Source organism: Rhamphochromis sp. 'chilingali', assembly GCF_963969265.1.
Source record: "Rhamphochromis sp. 'chilingali' genome assembly, chromosome: 22".
Lineage (NCBI taxonomy): Eukaryota > Metazoa > Chordata > Actinopteri > Cichliformes > Cichlidae > Rhamphochromis > Rhamphochromis sp. 'chilingali'.
This window is the reverse complement of record NC_137950.1, coordinates 28,094,122-28,108,138: the sequence shown is the minus strand read 5'-3', so window position 1 is coordinate 28,108,138 and position 14,017 is coordinate 28,094,122. Positions and strand designations below refer to the sequence as shown.

Sequence of the window (14,017 nt, the reverse complement as noted above, 5' to 3'; positions counted from 1 at the left end):
CGAAGGGGAGAAAACAAAGGCCGAGGAGGATGATGAACTGATCTCTCATCCTGAGCTATGTTAAGAAGTTAAGTATGCTTTCATTTTGGGGTACGCTCCACTGCCAGTGAACCCATCCTCCGGAGCCTCATGAGTCTGCTCTGTGCTGCTCTGAGCTTCACTCAGACTCCACTGTTACACAAGTTTGCACAAATACAGGGAGTTGCAGCAGATATGTGATTTACTGTAATTCAACCAAAACTGTCATCTTGAGGTTTTTGCTTCTAGAAGTGTCGAAAGAATTCTTCTCTTGGTTTGATGTCACAGATCTTTGATATTTGTTTGTATGGAAGTTTTAAGACAATCTCACAGTTTTGCAGTCATTGCAGGTAAAATGTAGTCATTTGTATGACTCTCAGACTCTATTATGAACAACTAAAATACATATACAATGTTGCCAGATTGTGTAGTTTCAACCCACATCTTGGCAACCCACAAACCAGTTCAAGGAGCTAACCTCGGCAGACAGATCAGGTAGATGATGAAGAAATCGTTGCTTCCACACTTCAGCTCTGTGTCACATGTGCAACAAAGTTGGAAAGATTTTCACCACTTTGAGTTTCATTAATCACAAATCCCTAAGTGAAACGTGATACAAACAAACAGTCCATTAAGTGAATTAAAACCAAATTTCTCATGAAGTTGGTCATCCTCCAGGTGGGACCACTAAGGATAAATTCATTGAAATCACTTCATCTCAGAATCTTCAGGAATGCTGAGAAGGCTGAGAGGTGGCAGGCTGGTGGATTGTTGCTGAGCCAGCAGTAATGAGCTTGTACTGGACTGCTGTGGTGATGAGAGCCTGTAACCTGTGAGCTCCGGGTAGTCACCAAAAGAATAGGGTTGCAGGCACGAGCAGGACGAGCTCCGGGGTGACGGAGTAAGGGCACTCAGACATGCTGAGGGAGCTCGGAGTAGAGCCGTTGCTCCTTCATGTCTAAAAGAGCCAATTGAGGTGGTTTGGGGCACGCCCAGCTGGGACGAGACGCCAGCAGGAACTGCAAAGTGCTGCTGGGGACAAGGACGTCTAGAATGCCCTGCTGAGCCTGCTGCCACAGCAGCCTAACTTTGGATATTTGGAAGATAATGGATAGGTTTTGCTTGTCAACAATTAGTTTGGGGGGAAAAAAAGCTTTTGCTGTTCTTTCACTGGGAGACAGAAATAGACTCCCCGGTGTCTGTCTCCCTCTGCCTCCTTTCTCCTCGTTCGTGCAGAGCTGCACATGCACAGCTGCCCTGTTGTATCTGAGCAGCTCGCAGCTCCACAATTAACTTGTACCATTAATGCTGGTGGTCAGTGTGGCTTGAATCATCAAGCTGTATCAAATACTCCCCAGTTGTAGTCAGTGGTTCTGACGACATCTCCTGGTGTATTTTATTTCAAACTGTTCATGCGGCTGTAACTCTCACAGCTTCTCTCTCGTGTTGTTTTGTGTTTGTTTTCAGGTAAGAGGAAGCGGGTGCTCAAGCTCCCCAAGGAGGCGTTTGAGCAGGCTACCAGTACCAGCTCAGTGTAAGTGTCATTTCTGCAGAATGTTACTGAAACATGCACGCATGCTTCTATCTGTGTGATTATTTATCCCGGTTTGCACGTCTGACCCTTTCTTAAATCAAGTCAGAAAGCTGAATATGTGAAATGAAAATCTGTGCAGCAGCAGGAAATAGGAGGAGGAAGTTACGCTCCCACTAATACCATCTTTCTCTGTAAGCACGCTTTTACAGTCAGCCACACCCTCAAGCAGTGTGTGAACATGAAAGAGTAAATTTCTTTGGTCTTAATTACCCTGATAACTGCACGTTCTCGCCACAATAAAAGCCTCTGTTTGGAGCTCTTTCTCCACATTTTTGATAACATGAAGCTCAGTCTGCAGCTGACTTTTGATAAGAACAGGTTTTCTGCAACCAACAAAAAGAGTTAGTGTTCAGTGTATTTTTAAAGTGTGTCCTCTTCATTAAGAAACCTGCAGCTGCAGAGGCGTTTCTGGTTCAGAGCCAACTTGTAGATGAAATGTCAGAAACACTGTGGCTGCATTATTGTGTTTAACTGTGCTTCTCATTGTTTTTAAATTACAAAAGTATCTGTTTAATAGTGTAGTATTTTTCTGCTTATTTTAATTTCTTATTTTGTGTATTGCATCTTATTTAATATATCTAATTAATCTAATATTTTTATATAGTTTTGTTATTAGTTGTTTACTATGTTTTTTTCACTGTAGTATAAACAGGTTAAGCGAATAGTATAAAGCAGGGATGTCGAACTCCTGCAGGTTTTAGAAAACACCCTGTGTCAACACACCTGGATCAAAGATTAGTTCATTACCAGGCCTCTGGAGAACTTCAAGATATGTTGAGGAGATTTAGCAATTTAAATCAGCTGTGTTGGATCAAGGACACATCTAAACCCTGCAGGACGCCGGCCCTCGAGGCCTGGACTTCGACACCTGTGGTATAAAGGATGGACGCAGTTTCCAGTCCTGAAAAGTGGAGCTCTCTTCCACAGCATGTCTTTATCCTGTCTTCCTTCTCTCACCCTAACCAATCGCAGCAGATGGCCCCGCCCCTCCCTGAGCCTGGTTCTGCTGGAGGTTTCTTCCTGTTAAAAGGGAGTTTCTCCTTCCCACTGTCACCAAAGTGCTTGCTCATAGGGGGTCATATGATTGTTGGGTTTTTCCCTGTATGTATTATTGTAGGTTCTATCTTATAATATAAAGCACCTTTAGGCGGCTGTTGTTGTGATTTGGTGCTGTGTAAATAAAACTGAATTGAAGCCAGGTCTTGTTACATCCTGTCTCAAAACCAAGATCGTAAAAATACTCAGTTTTAGGTTTAATACCAAACAGATGTTGCTGCTTCCGTCTCTCATATACAGTCTGTGTTCTCTCCACTGGCTCTGATGGGGAAAAAGCTCAGTTATTTATTTCAAGATTCTGACTTTTTCTAATTTTAATCGCTGCTCCCAAAGCAAAGGACATTTACCTTACAATACGAAGCACTCTGAGGCGACTGCTGTTGGAAGTAAATAACATAAAATTGAAGTGAATTGAAAGCCAGAAGCATCTTTTCATAGTTGGTGGTTTTTGCAGAAGAATAAATTCTGCTGTTTTGTGCCTGAAATGTGCGACGTGTCCTCTAAAGAACACTTTAATCTGCTCATATGTAACCAAATGTTTTTGTGTTTCAGACCCCCCAGAGATTTGGATTCGAAAGCTTGTGTAACAATCGGAGAGAAGGTAATTTTATTCCTTTGGCTCATTTACTGTCTTCTTTCCCCCTTTCCTAATCCCATTCAGGGTTTGATGCTTGTTTTTCCTCCTCTCGTCGCGGTCTCTTACATAACTTCTTACTTTTTTCCTCCTCCCAGTGTAATTTTGGTCGATCCACATAGGTTGGCTGTAAAGAATGTCCTGATGAACATTACAGCCGAATTGAACACTTCTGATTGTGGTTAGACTGGAATGCTTTTTATTGCCCATCAGGCAGTAAAAATATTTATTTTAAACTCCTCAAATAAGTGGAATTTTCCATTGGCAGGGCTGGCTGCTCGTTCTCTGTTCGAGTTGGCCACAAGTCAAAGAGATTTCTTTTTTTCTCGTGTTTGAACAATTGGAAACAAAAAAAATTTAGGAAGTATCCTGCTGCATCGTGGAGGAGACTTTTGCATGGCTTTAAAGAGACATGAGAGATTCCTCGCCCTGTGGGTTTGGTGTCCACTGGAACTTGTCCTCCATTTGTGCAGAATTTCGAGGTGAAGGCAGATGACCTGGAGCAGATCTCCGAGCTCGGCAGAGGAGCGTACGGCGTGGTGGACAAGATGAGACACGTGCCGAGTGGCCTGATCATGGCTGTTAAGGTAAAAGGAAAGACGATTTCCAGACTTCAGGAATGTTTATTTAGCCACGAGCCCATTAAAGCAAAGTGACAAACACACAAAACACACTCGCTCCTCACCTGATGCTCTGCTTTTGGAAATGGAAATGGAAACTGCTCGTTTTATAAATGGAGATCCAGTTATTCCATGCAAAAACTGCAGAGCGCACAGGGAAGGAGGTCAGGATGGGACTCTCATCATCATCTCATCATGATGTTAATGATGATGATCGATCCGTAGGCCTGCAAAACACCTGTACATCAAACCAAAATACAAACATACTGATATATATACACACATACATGCGCAAACACAGTCGACACAATCTACATGACATAAAATAACAACTCAGTCCTGGAGTAGGAAGATGTATGCACTCATTAATCCACTGTTGAGTTACCATGTGCGTCACACTTGGCCCACAAAAACAGAGACAACGGCAAAGTCTGTGTGTAAATATAAATATAAAGGTCAGTATAAATATGTAGACTTGAAAATTACAAAACTGTTCCATAGTTTTTGTTCCACAAATAGAAATACAAAAGGTTTAATCTGTGGTTCCCCCAATCTGTGTCAAAAATCTGAATCTGTGCGTTCAGCAGTTTTAGAGTTTATGAAGGATTTTTGATTCCTGCTTGATTAGTGATCCTGATTGCTGTTCTTTGAATTGAACATAAAAGTGCAGTTTTGTGTGTGTTGACCGCACACATCACTCTACGTATGGCAGTGAACAGTAACGTATGTGGGTGGAGTGGTTTGTAAAGCAAACCTAAGGATCTTGTGGACATTTGTTGGGTTTCTCCTGCTGGGCTGACAGATCAGGTGTTCTTGGCCGTCCAGCTGCCAGGTTACTCTGACTCTGATTTTGTGTTGGTGTCAAACCTTTTTTCTCTTTTTTCGTCACCACCTTGGGTATTACAGCTGGAGCTTTGCTTTTATTTATTTACCGACCATTGTTACTCCAGAGGAAACACTTTGCAAATATCCTTCCTGGGCATTTATTGCTTCATTCATTCTGTTGCATATTTCTCTTGCATTAGTTTTTATTGCAAAGCTAAAACACATGAGTTTATTTATTATTTAATTTAAGTTTATAATGATAGTGATTGGATGGTGTAAATATTGTATTTCTCTGCTCCTCATTATGTGGTATGGGGAACTGAAAAGTCAAAGTGAAAAGCTGAGGTGGGGATGTAATCACATTCAGACTCCGTTTAGTTTTACTTGATTTTAAACTTTGACTTGAGCTGCTCTGCTCTTTCCCCTCATCTGCAGTTTTTGGCCTTTCTCTAATCTCTAACCCAGATTAAAAAACGTCATGTCTGCTCTTCACCTCATGACCAGCAGTAGGATAATGCTACCCGTGAAGAGGCTGCACATTTCTTGCCTGTCTCCCTGCTGACATCACAAAGTGCGACTGTTTTCGCTCTGACGGTTTGTTTCTTGTCATCCTTCCTCAGCGCATTCGGGCCACGGTGAACACTCAGGAGCAGAAGAGGCTGCTCATGGATCTGGACATCTCCATGAGGACAGTGGACTGCTTTTACACCGTCACCTTCTACGGAGCACTATTCAGAGAGGTAGAGTCACAGAAAGGCTGCTGCTCGTTATTCATTTTCTTTGTGCGTTCGTGGCAGTGTGTCTTTTTGGAGAGAGGAGTGAAGGAAAGTATCTTAATATATTCCATAGTGCAAAAACAGTGAACTCTCCGTTGTTCAACCAGTCAGGACAGAGTCATTCAAATCTCTCACAGAGCGGTCTTGAAGAAGTAATGGATATAAAGACTAAAACAGTTTAAGAGTGGGGTCGGGGGGCACCTCTGCAGACCGTCTGATGCAGAAACTTCCTGCAGCAGTGAGTGGATGTTCAGGATTTCCTCACTGGGTCTGAATCACTGGAAAATCTGTCACTTCCTGTCTGTTTGGAATCCGGCCGGCGCCTTTTTGTTCTGCCGCTTTTTTCCTTTTTTTTTTTTTTGTCCTGATCTGTTTCCAAATCTGCCTGTCTGTTGCCAGGGCGACGTGTGGATCTGCATGGAGCTGATGGACACCTCCCTCGACAAGTTCTACAAGCAGGTGATTGAGAAGGGCCTGACCATCCCCGAGGACATCCTGGGAAAGATCGCTGTCTCAGTAGGTTCACTTAAAGCGGCATAATGTGAATGATTAAAATTTAATGCGAACACTCAACTTAGCTTAATGACACATACGGGTTATGTAACGCTCATTTGCTTATTGATGGCCTTTCTCATTACAGATAGTAAAAGCTCTGGAGCATCTCCACAGCAATCTGCAAGTCATACACAGAGGTAAGAGCCTTAGATTGGAGACCCATTAAACTCTCACTGCCAATTTCCTCTCAGCTGCACGCGGCTGCTTCTGTTTTCCGCTTCCATTATCCCTTCAGACTCTTGCCAGATCTTACTGGAGAGCCACAGCAGTGCGTCTGTGTTAAAGCAGTTAAACGAGCATCCGTCTCTGGTTCTGGGTCAGAAAACGGTGGATTGCAGCCTCACGTGTGCGGTCGTCAGGCCGGCTGGTGCAGCCTCAGCAGCGATGGGGCGCTGAACTGGACCGAGTGCTTCAGACCACTCAGCTGGCGGGGCTGCATATGACAGCACATGTATCGAGCGCAGTTAGATTGAACGTTAGCTGTCGGATTATTTAAGACAATAACACGATTCTGCTAAATTTATGAAAATGTTCTTTTTGTCCTTGGAGTGAGTACATCCCATTTTGGGTTATTTAGACTGAAATACTCAATTTTGCTCTACATGGGCCTGATATCCACTGACGAGGACATTATACTGCTACTGTTCTATCAACATTTTAAACGAATATCTTCATATGTGGCTCTTATTTTTCATAAAGACAAAAATAAGGTAAAAAAAAAAAATCTGGTAATTCTTTGTTTTTACATTTATTGGGCCCCAATATGCCCAAATAGCAAAGAGAAATTAAAAATGCATGCTGTGGAAGAGTTCGGGTCTCAGGAGGTTAAAGGCCAGTCTGTGAAAATATTGTCGGACATAAACCGGTCCATGGTGCATAAAAGGTTGGGGAACTCTGGGTTAAAGCATCATCGCTGCCTGATCTGCACTGGAACACAAACGCATCTCAAAATACGCACAAATTATTATTATGTTCAAATCACTATCATTACAGAGACGATGCTGATATGATGTTGTGTTGAAATGTAAAAGAAGGCCTAAATTAGTTGGTTTGTCAATAATTTGAACAAATCTTTAAAATAAAAATGCTCAGATTTTTCGTAAATAAGCAGAGTTTTTATTTACTTTGTGCTACTAATTCTTACTCTGCTTTGCAGTTCATAGAGTACAAAGTTAGCTTCCTAGATATTAGTGACCAAAACAGTCTTTAGTTGTTAAGAATAATTACACAGTTTATGTCACGTAATGTAATAATGATGTTTTCACGTGTTAGGAGAATCGTTGCACCACTTATCATTAAATGTTAGTACGTTTTTGTCAAAATAAATTATGAAATTCTTAAATAGCTTCACAAATATGTGATAAATGAAGTGTGGTTTGTACAATGGCTATCTGTAAAATACATTGATACATGATGTTGGTGTTCGCTGCAGTGGATAACAAACAAAGTTTTTTATTTTTTAAATTTTGCTTTTGTTTTCAGTTTTTTTTAATTATTTTTCTCTAATTATTTTTGTATTTTTATCAAAGTTTTTTGTGATAATTTTTTCTTTTTTTCCAGTATGTTCAGGTAAACAAAATACATATTTTGCTACGTTTTGCAAGCATCTGACTTTAAGCCTGGTAGTTTTTCACTTCAGACTTGCCATTAATTTAACATTTTGTTAAATGCATATAATAGATTTAGTTAAAACACACATTTGAGGATGAGCAGCAGAAGCTTTGCTGAACTAATATGTTGTAGCCACAGAACTAAATCTTACAAACCTCATGCTGGTATTTTAAGAGTTGATCCTTCCTGTGTCAAACCTCTGTTACCACCGTGTTACTGTTGTTGGGTCAAAGTTGTCAAAGTCACCGTTAAAGCAGCTATACGTCACAGAAATGAAGACACCCGTCGGTCTGTAACAGCGACCGCAGTCTGCAGCTAGGTCAGCCAGCTGCTCTCTCAGAGGGAAACAGAACTAACAGAGCGACTGTTCGCTAAAAGTCCTGTTTGTTTGGCCGTCTTTCCAGATGTGAAACCCTCCAACGTCCTGATCAACACTCAGGGCCAAGTGAAGATGTGCGACTTTGGCATCAGCGGCTACCTGGTGGACTCTGTGGCTAAAACCATGGACGCTGGCTGCAAACCCTACATGGCGGTAAGCAGCGCGATGCTTTAAGGAATGAAGTGAAAATAAATGAAGTGTAAAATAAAATTCTTTCTGTAATTAAAAGTTTAAAAAGTCCAGTGTGAGCTTCCTAAAGAGCCACCAAACACAGCTCAAAATCTTCTCACTTTGTTGATTGTTTGATTGATATTATTTTGTTATAACGTCCAACGTGAAGTTGAGTGTGTGAGCTGACAGCTCCATGCAACGATACGACGTCTGCTTGTCGTCATCCGAACGCCATTTCTGGAAACTTTCACGATGTTCTGTGGCGAGATCGGACAGTGCAAACATCAACTCTGTTTAATTTATCTTTACTAGTTATGAACGCTGGGCCTCCTAATACGACCATGCAGTATTTATCAGTCCAAACTTTCCAAACCGGAAGGTAACTCAGCAGGTGAGGAGCAAGACCAGGAGGATGCACAGTGTCCAGTTGTTGTCCAGACGAATCATGACTTTGAATCAGGAGGAGAGCCCAATGCACTCACTGCAGGGGCACAAACACGAGGAGACATATGAGGGCTTCAATGACGCGATCTAAAGACAGCAGCTGTGTCCAGAGATGCAGGAGAAGATGACCATGAGCAGGAGGTTCTTCAAGTTTAAAACACAAAGGCTTTGGATTCTTGTAGGACAAGTACTGAAACTTTTACACCTGTTAATGAATCAGAAGTAGTTTACAAATGGAAACTATATGAAAAACTTTAAATTTATAGGTATTATAGACATTTTTTTAGGCTTTTAGCGTCATTTTGTTTGTGTACCTGTTGTTACGTCCCAAACACCCCCCTCCCTCCTCCTGCTCCCTGTTATGCATGCCGGTGATGTGATCGTCCGTTCGTCTGGATTCTAAAATGGACTTTGACAGTCAACGGTCACTTTGACCTTACAAAACACAACTCAGGAATTCATACGCTTTAGCCAAACGTCTCAGAGTTTTAACATTTACAAAAAGTTCACAGGTCATTTTACTGCGACGGCGTTCTGCAAAAGCACACAACTCGGGAACAGCAGGCGAGACTTTGACCTTATTTCACAATTGTTTGAATACTGATTTGGTGGCCACCTGTTAAATGCCTTCAAGGGCCTCGCTCGCTACATGCGTTTTATCATCTGGAAAGGCAATAAATATAAACCGCAGCAGGTTGGCTGATGCATCTAACTACGAGGCAGTAATTCTACACTTTACTAAAACTGAAAGCTTGGAAGCGTTTGATTGTTACAGGAGTGTGTGTGTCCTTGTAGACAAGAGAAAACTACAGTGTAATTGAGAGAAACGTGGCTCTGTTTTCCTGGATTGAAGAAGCGACTCTTTGGATTTCCAGGAAAACTTTCTTATAAAAATGAAATAATGCTGCGTCTTTCGGAACGATCTGGATAACTTAAAATTCCAAGAAAGCCTCCTAGTTTACGCAAGGATCCAGTCTCATGGAAGCACATAATTCCCAGCCTGTTCAGTTTAACCAGTGTTCATGACCACCGGAGGAAACATTCGTCTCACGCACCTCATTCAAACATCATTTGGTACACTTCAAAGATTTAAGGTTATGCTTCTAAAATACATTTTGGCCAATACTTGGAATCACAAAGAATTAAAGGTCAGGCTGAAGAGCAGCAGCACCTGGATTTAGTCCATGCAGGTCAGAGAAACTAGACAAAGATTGTTAATAATAAAAAAAACCCGTTATATACATCGCCAACTTTAAGCTGCTGCCAATCAGCTGTTTTCCAGATAAAAATCTGTTGGTGCTCGTAAAAGTAAAAATTCAGTCACTGGGTACATGCAGCCCCTGAACCATGACGGAGCCTCCACTGTGCTTCACAGACACTCCTGTTGTGCTTTATGTCTGTCAAACTTTCAAAGATTATTATAAAGAAATGTGAACAAATGTTTTTCTGTCTGCTAGCAACTAAGTGTCTACATACACCACTTAAAATTGGTTCTTTGCTAAGTTGTCAGTAACATGTAGACACCACACTGGTTCAGCCTTTGAATTAGGTGCTCTTTTTCATGCTTCATTTCACTTTTATTTATATAGCACCAGTTCACAACAAAGTGCTTCAGTGATTCATAGGTCAGTGTTCAGCTGCGTACCAAAAGCATTCCTCTGAAAATGGTCAGATACAAGGACTGGGCTGAAAAACGGCCAGTGTCCAAAGGAAACGCTAAAATATCTCCAGAGAGCCGGAGAACTATTGTTCAAGGCCGCTTTAAAAAAAATTACAAGTAAGTCTGACTGCCTGGATGGTTGTTAATGACACTGTTATTGCTGCAGTCTTGGTGTCTTCAGAGGTTTCTTTGAATTTTGAGGATTTGCGCTCATAAAAATGCAGCAGCACCCACGTCAGCCTGAATGTTGACGAATGTTACGACACGTGGATACGTGAGCAGGTATCCCGCTTTGGACGGACAACAAAGGGAAGTATTTTTACCTGGGGGGGGAACGTAGACCAGAACATACTTCCTGTCGGTTTTGGCTGCAAACGTAGATTTTGTGCATTAAAAGTGTCTTTAGATCTGCGACCCCGAGTCCCTCATTATCATCCACACGCTTAATGAGCCAGTTACTCTTTAACCACTCGGCAGGCCACTGGTTGGCTGAGGGTATTTAGAGCCAGGTACGTTGCTCGGTCTGTGTGTGCACAAGAGCTTTGGGATTACGGGGCAGCGGGGCTGGTTATCCTTGACAACGGCTGCAGTTATTGACATCATCATGTGACCTTCTGTCTGTCCACAGCCGGAGAGGATCAATCCTGAGACCAACCAGAAAGGCTACAACGTCAAGTCGGACATCTGGAGTTTAGGAATCACGATGGTAAAGCCGCCTCGCGCTCCTGCATACGTTTGTTCACCTTTTCTGCATCGCTGCAAAAAAACACGATTATCAGTTAAAAATGAAAAAGTCGTGAAATATTCATAGCTTTGCAGCTCAGGCCGGACCGAGGAGGATGTTGGCATCAAGGATTCAGCAGTTGACTCGCGCTCGTCTCTGCCTGTTCGATCGGCTGTTCGAGCAGCGAATGTTCCAGCACAGTCTGAATTTTAAAAGGGCACTAAATGGGTTTTAAATAAAAGAGGAAAATTGTGATTTCAGAGTAGTGGAAGGTTTTTGTAATAATTGTAAAATCAAGAATGAGTGGTCCAGACTGAGCGATCAGCGTGTGGGATAAAACCTGCCGGGCGCTGATTGTTGGAGCACCTGTTGTTCCTCGAAAGCTGAACTGAAGGAGGTGAAGCAGCTGAGGAGGTTTTAGTGTGAAACTCATTAATGCTGCAGTAGCAGTGAGAGGAAAAACTACAGTAATGTTAAAAACTGTAACGGATGTTTGGGAAGCCACGTGTGTGCCGCTCTGCTGGAGATGAGTGGGATCTTTAGAGTGTGCTTGTTTTGGGGTCAGTCATTAAATGACGCTGCGACGTGGGATGGATTTGGGTGAAAAATCACATGAATGCAGCTGTGCAGATATGTTTGTGTCAGGTTATGTGTTTGTGCTCACTAAAGCACTAAAAACGCTCCTTGACCTCTTTGTTTTTTTGTCTTGTTTGGCTCAGATCGAGCTCGCCATCCTGCGCTTCCCGTACGACTCGTGGGGGACACCTTTTCAGCAGCTGAAGCAGGTGGTGGAAGAGCCTTCGCCCCAGCTTCCCGCCGACCAGTTCTCCCCTGAGTTTGTGGACTTCACCTCTCAGTGGTTCGTGTTTTTCTGGTTTACTTTCTTGCTTTGTCCAACTTTCTTCCAGCCTGATCCACGTCTCAGATTTACACCCAGATCTTTACACAGGAGAAGCCTGCAGAGTCGCGAAGCTGCTACAGATCACAGAGAGATGTGTACTGATCCCAGCTGAGTGGGCTTCAGATGATTTCCCCTTTATTCGATTGGCTTCATTGTTGCTGTTTTTGTTATTCTTGTTTTCACAGGATGGGACTATCTGAATATGCTGTAAACATGCAACTGTGCACTTTTTACGGATCCCTACGTATTAGTTTAATTACTCTAATTATGTAATTTTGTGTCACTGTAATTTACAAGAACTGAGCTGCAAATATTGTTTTGAGCATAAATACTGTGTGAACCAGTGAGGGTGCACAGAGGTGAGGCGGGAGGCTGGCAGGTTTGGGGGTCATACAGGCAGGATGGCAGGAGAGCGCAGGTCGCTGTTAGCAGATGACTGCATGAATGTGAGACATGATGGCGGTAAAAATGAGGCGGTGGTTAGTTGGTAACGAGCAATAATAAATATTCTAAAGAGAAAAACACGGGTCTTTGAGAATGAACTGCTCAGGGGTTTCCATGTTTAATAGTTGTAATAGTCTCTAAACACTGAGTATAGTTTTTGATTATATTGTTTTCGTAATTGTTGGAAACGAAAATAATTATGTTTGAGATATTCATCAAGTTCCTGTTGTGAGTAAGAGCACAGAGAGATGGAGTATAAACAAAAGTAAAGAGAGAAAAGCGGGATGTCTTTGCGTTTGCGTATCGTTTTTGGATGTTTGTCAAAAGCCGAGCGGCTGTTTCGTGCATCCTCTTCTGTAACGTTACTCCTCCAAACTGTAACCGCACCATTGAGAACGAGATTATTGTGTTTGTGCCTCCAAGATCAGATCTTCTACATGCCAAAAAATCTTTGGTTCTGTTCTTTCTTTGTTGCTTAGTGACACATGCAGGTATTTGTGCAGCGAGAAGACGTACGGCGAGTGAGCTGAAAGGATTTTCTTAATTTAAGACGGGCATCACAACCTTGCCTTTAAGAAAAGGGAGGCCGTGATGATGCAGGTGTAAACCTCACCTTACTCCAGTGCAAATGATGTCCAGTCAGTCAGAAGTTGTATTCATGCATAGCTCTGGAAGTTCAGGAATTGCAGAGGCTGCTGTGATGCACAGTGATGAGGGTTCATGAAGTAATAATGTCAGCTGGTTAAATGGCAAATGGACTGATTCTTATACAGAGCTTTTCTACACTCATAATCTGATGGATGCATTGGGGAGCAACTTGGGGTTAGTATCTTGCCCAAGGATGTTTGGCGTGCAAGCTGCAGCAGCCAGGGATCAAACCAGCAACGTTCCGATCAGCAGATCTGCTCTTCCTCCTGAGCTACAGCCACCACAGTTGAAGAAGGAATGAGGAAGAAGTGCAAAAAACCTTCAGAGATTAAAAATCACAGATGAAAAGCAGATATGGTGGACAGATTTGGTGATTTTTACCCTTCAGCTGTAAAAGGTTGGTGGGGTATTGTTTCACTGGTGGGCCGGCGACATGGACACCTAGGTTTGTGAATGCAGTAACTTAAGCAGGAAGTCACCGAGGATTTTCAAAATGATACCACAGGTGTAGATACTAAAAATCCCGAAGTTTGGATCTCAGTGATCTCAATCTTTGTCCAAGTTTTCTGAAAGCTTTGTGAATGCACTGACCTGAGAATGAGGTTTTATTTATACAGCGCCAAGTCACTGCAACAGACTCCTCAAGGCGCTTTATGTTGTAAGGTAGACCCTACAATAATACATACAGAGAAAAACCCAACAATCAGATGACCTCCTGTGAGCAAGCACTTTGGTGACAGTGGGAAGGAAAAACTCCCTTTCAACAGGAAGAAAGGCTTATCGGTAGACTGGTGGTTGCCAATATTTTAAATACTGTTTCACTCCACCTGCACTGCAGCAACGACCAAGCTGAAAATGCAATAACATTTATTTAAACTTGAGTTAAAAGCAACTGGTCTGTTTTTTTAGGTACTTGAAGATGTTTCACACCAGAGAGGTTTCCTGAAAGCTGTTGGG

At 42.4% G+C, this 14,017-nt stretch overlaps 1 protein-coding gene across 1 annotated transcript in view; it reads left to right on the top strand.

The window, feature by feature from the left end:
• map2k6 (mitogen-activated protein kinase kinase 6) overlaps positions 1-14,017 on the top strand; it is a 39,810-nt gene that overhangs the window by 18,080 nt on the left and 7,713 nt on the right. Inside the window, exons 2-10 of the mRNA XM_080872316.1 lie at positions 1,486-1,552; positions 3,221-3,269; positions 3,776-3,889; positions 5,368-5,487; positions 5,923-6,039; positions 6,164-6,215; positions 8,094-8,221; positions 10,972-11,049; positions 11,787-11,926. Coding sequence (XP_080728442.1) covers positions 1,486-1,552; positions 3,221-3,269; positions 3,776-3,889; positions 5,368-5,487; positions 5,923-6,039; positions 6,164-6,215; positions 8,094-8,221; positions 10,972-11,049; positions 11,787-11,926 — 865 coding nt within the window. The remainder of the gene's footprint in view (positions 1-1,485; positions 1,553-3,220; positions 3,270-3,775; positions 3,890-5,367; positions 5,488-5,922; positions 6,040-6,163; positions 6,216-8,093; positions 8,222-10,971; positions 11,050-11,786; positions 11,927-14,017) is intronic.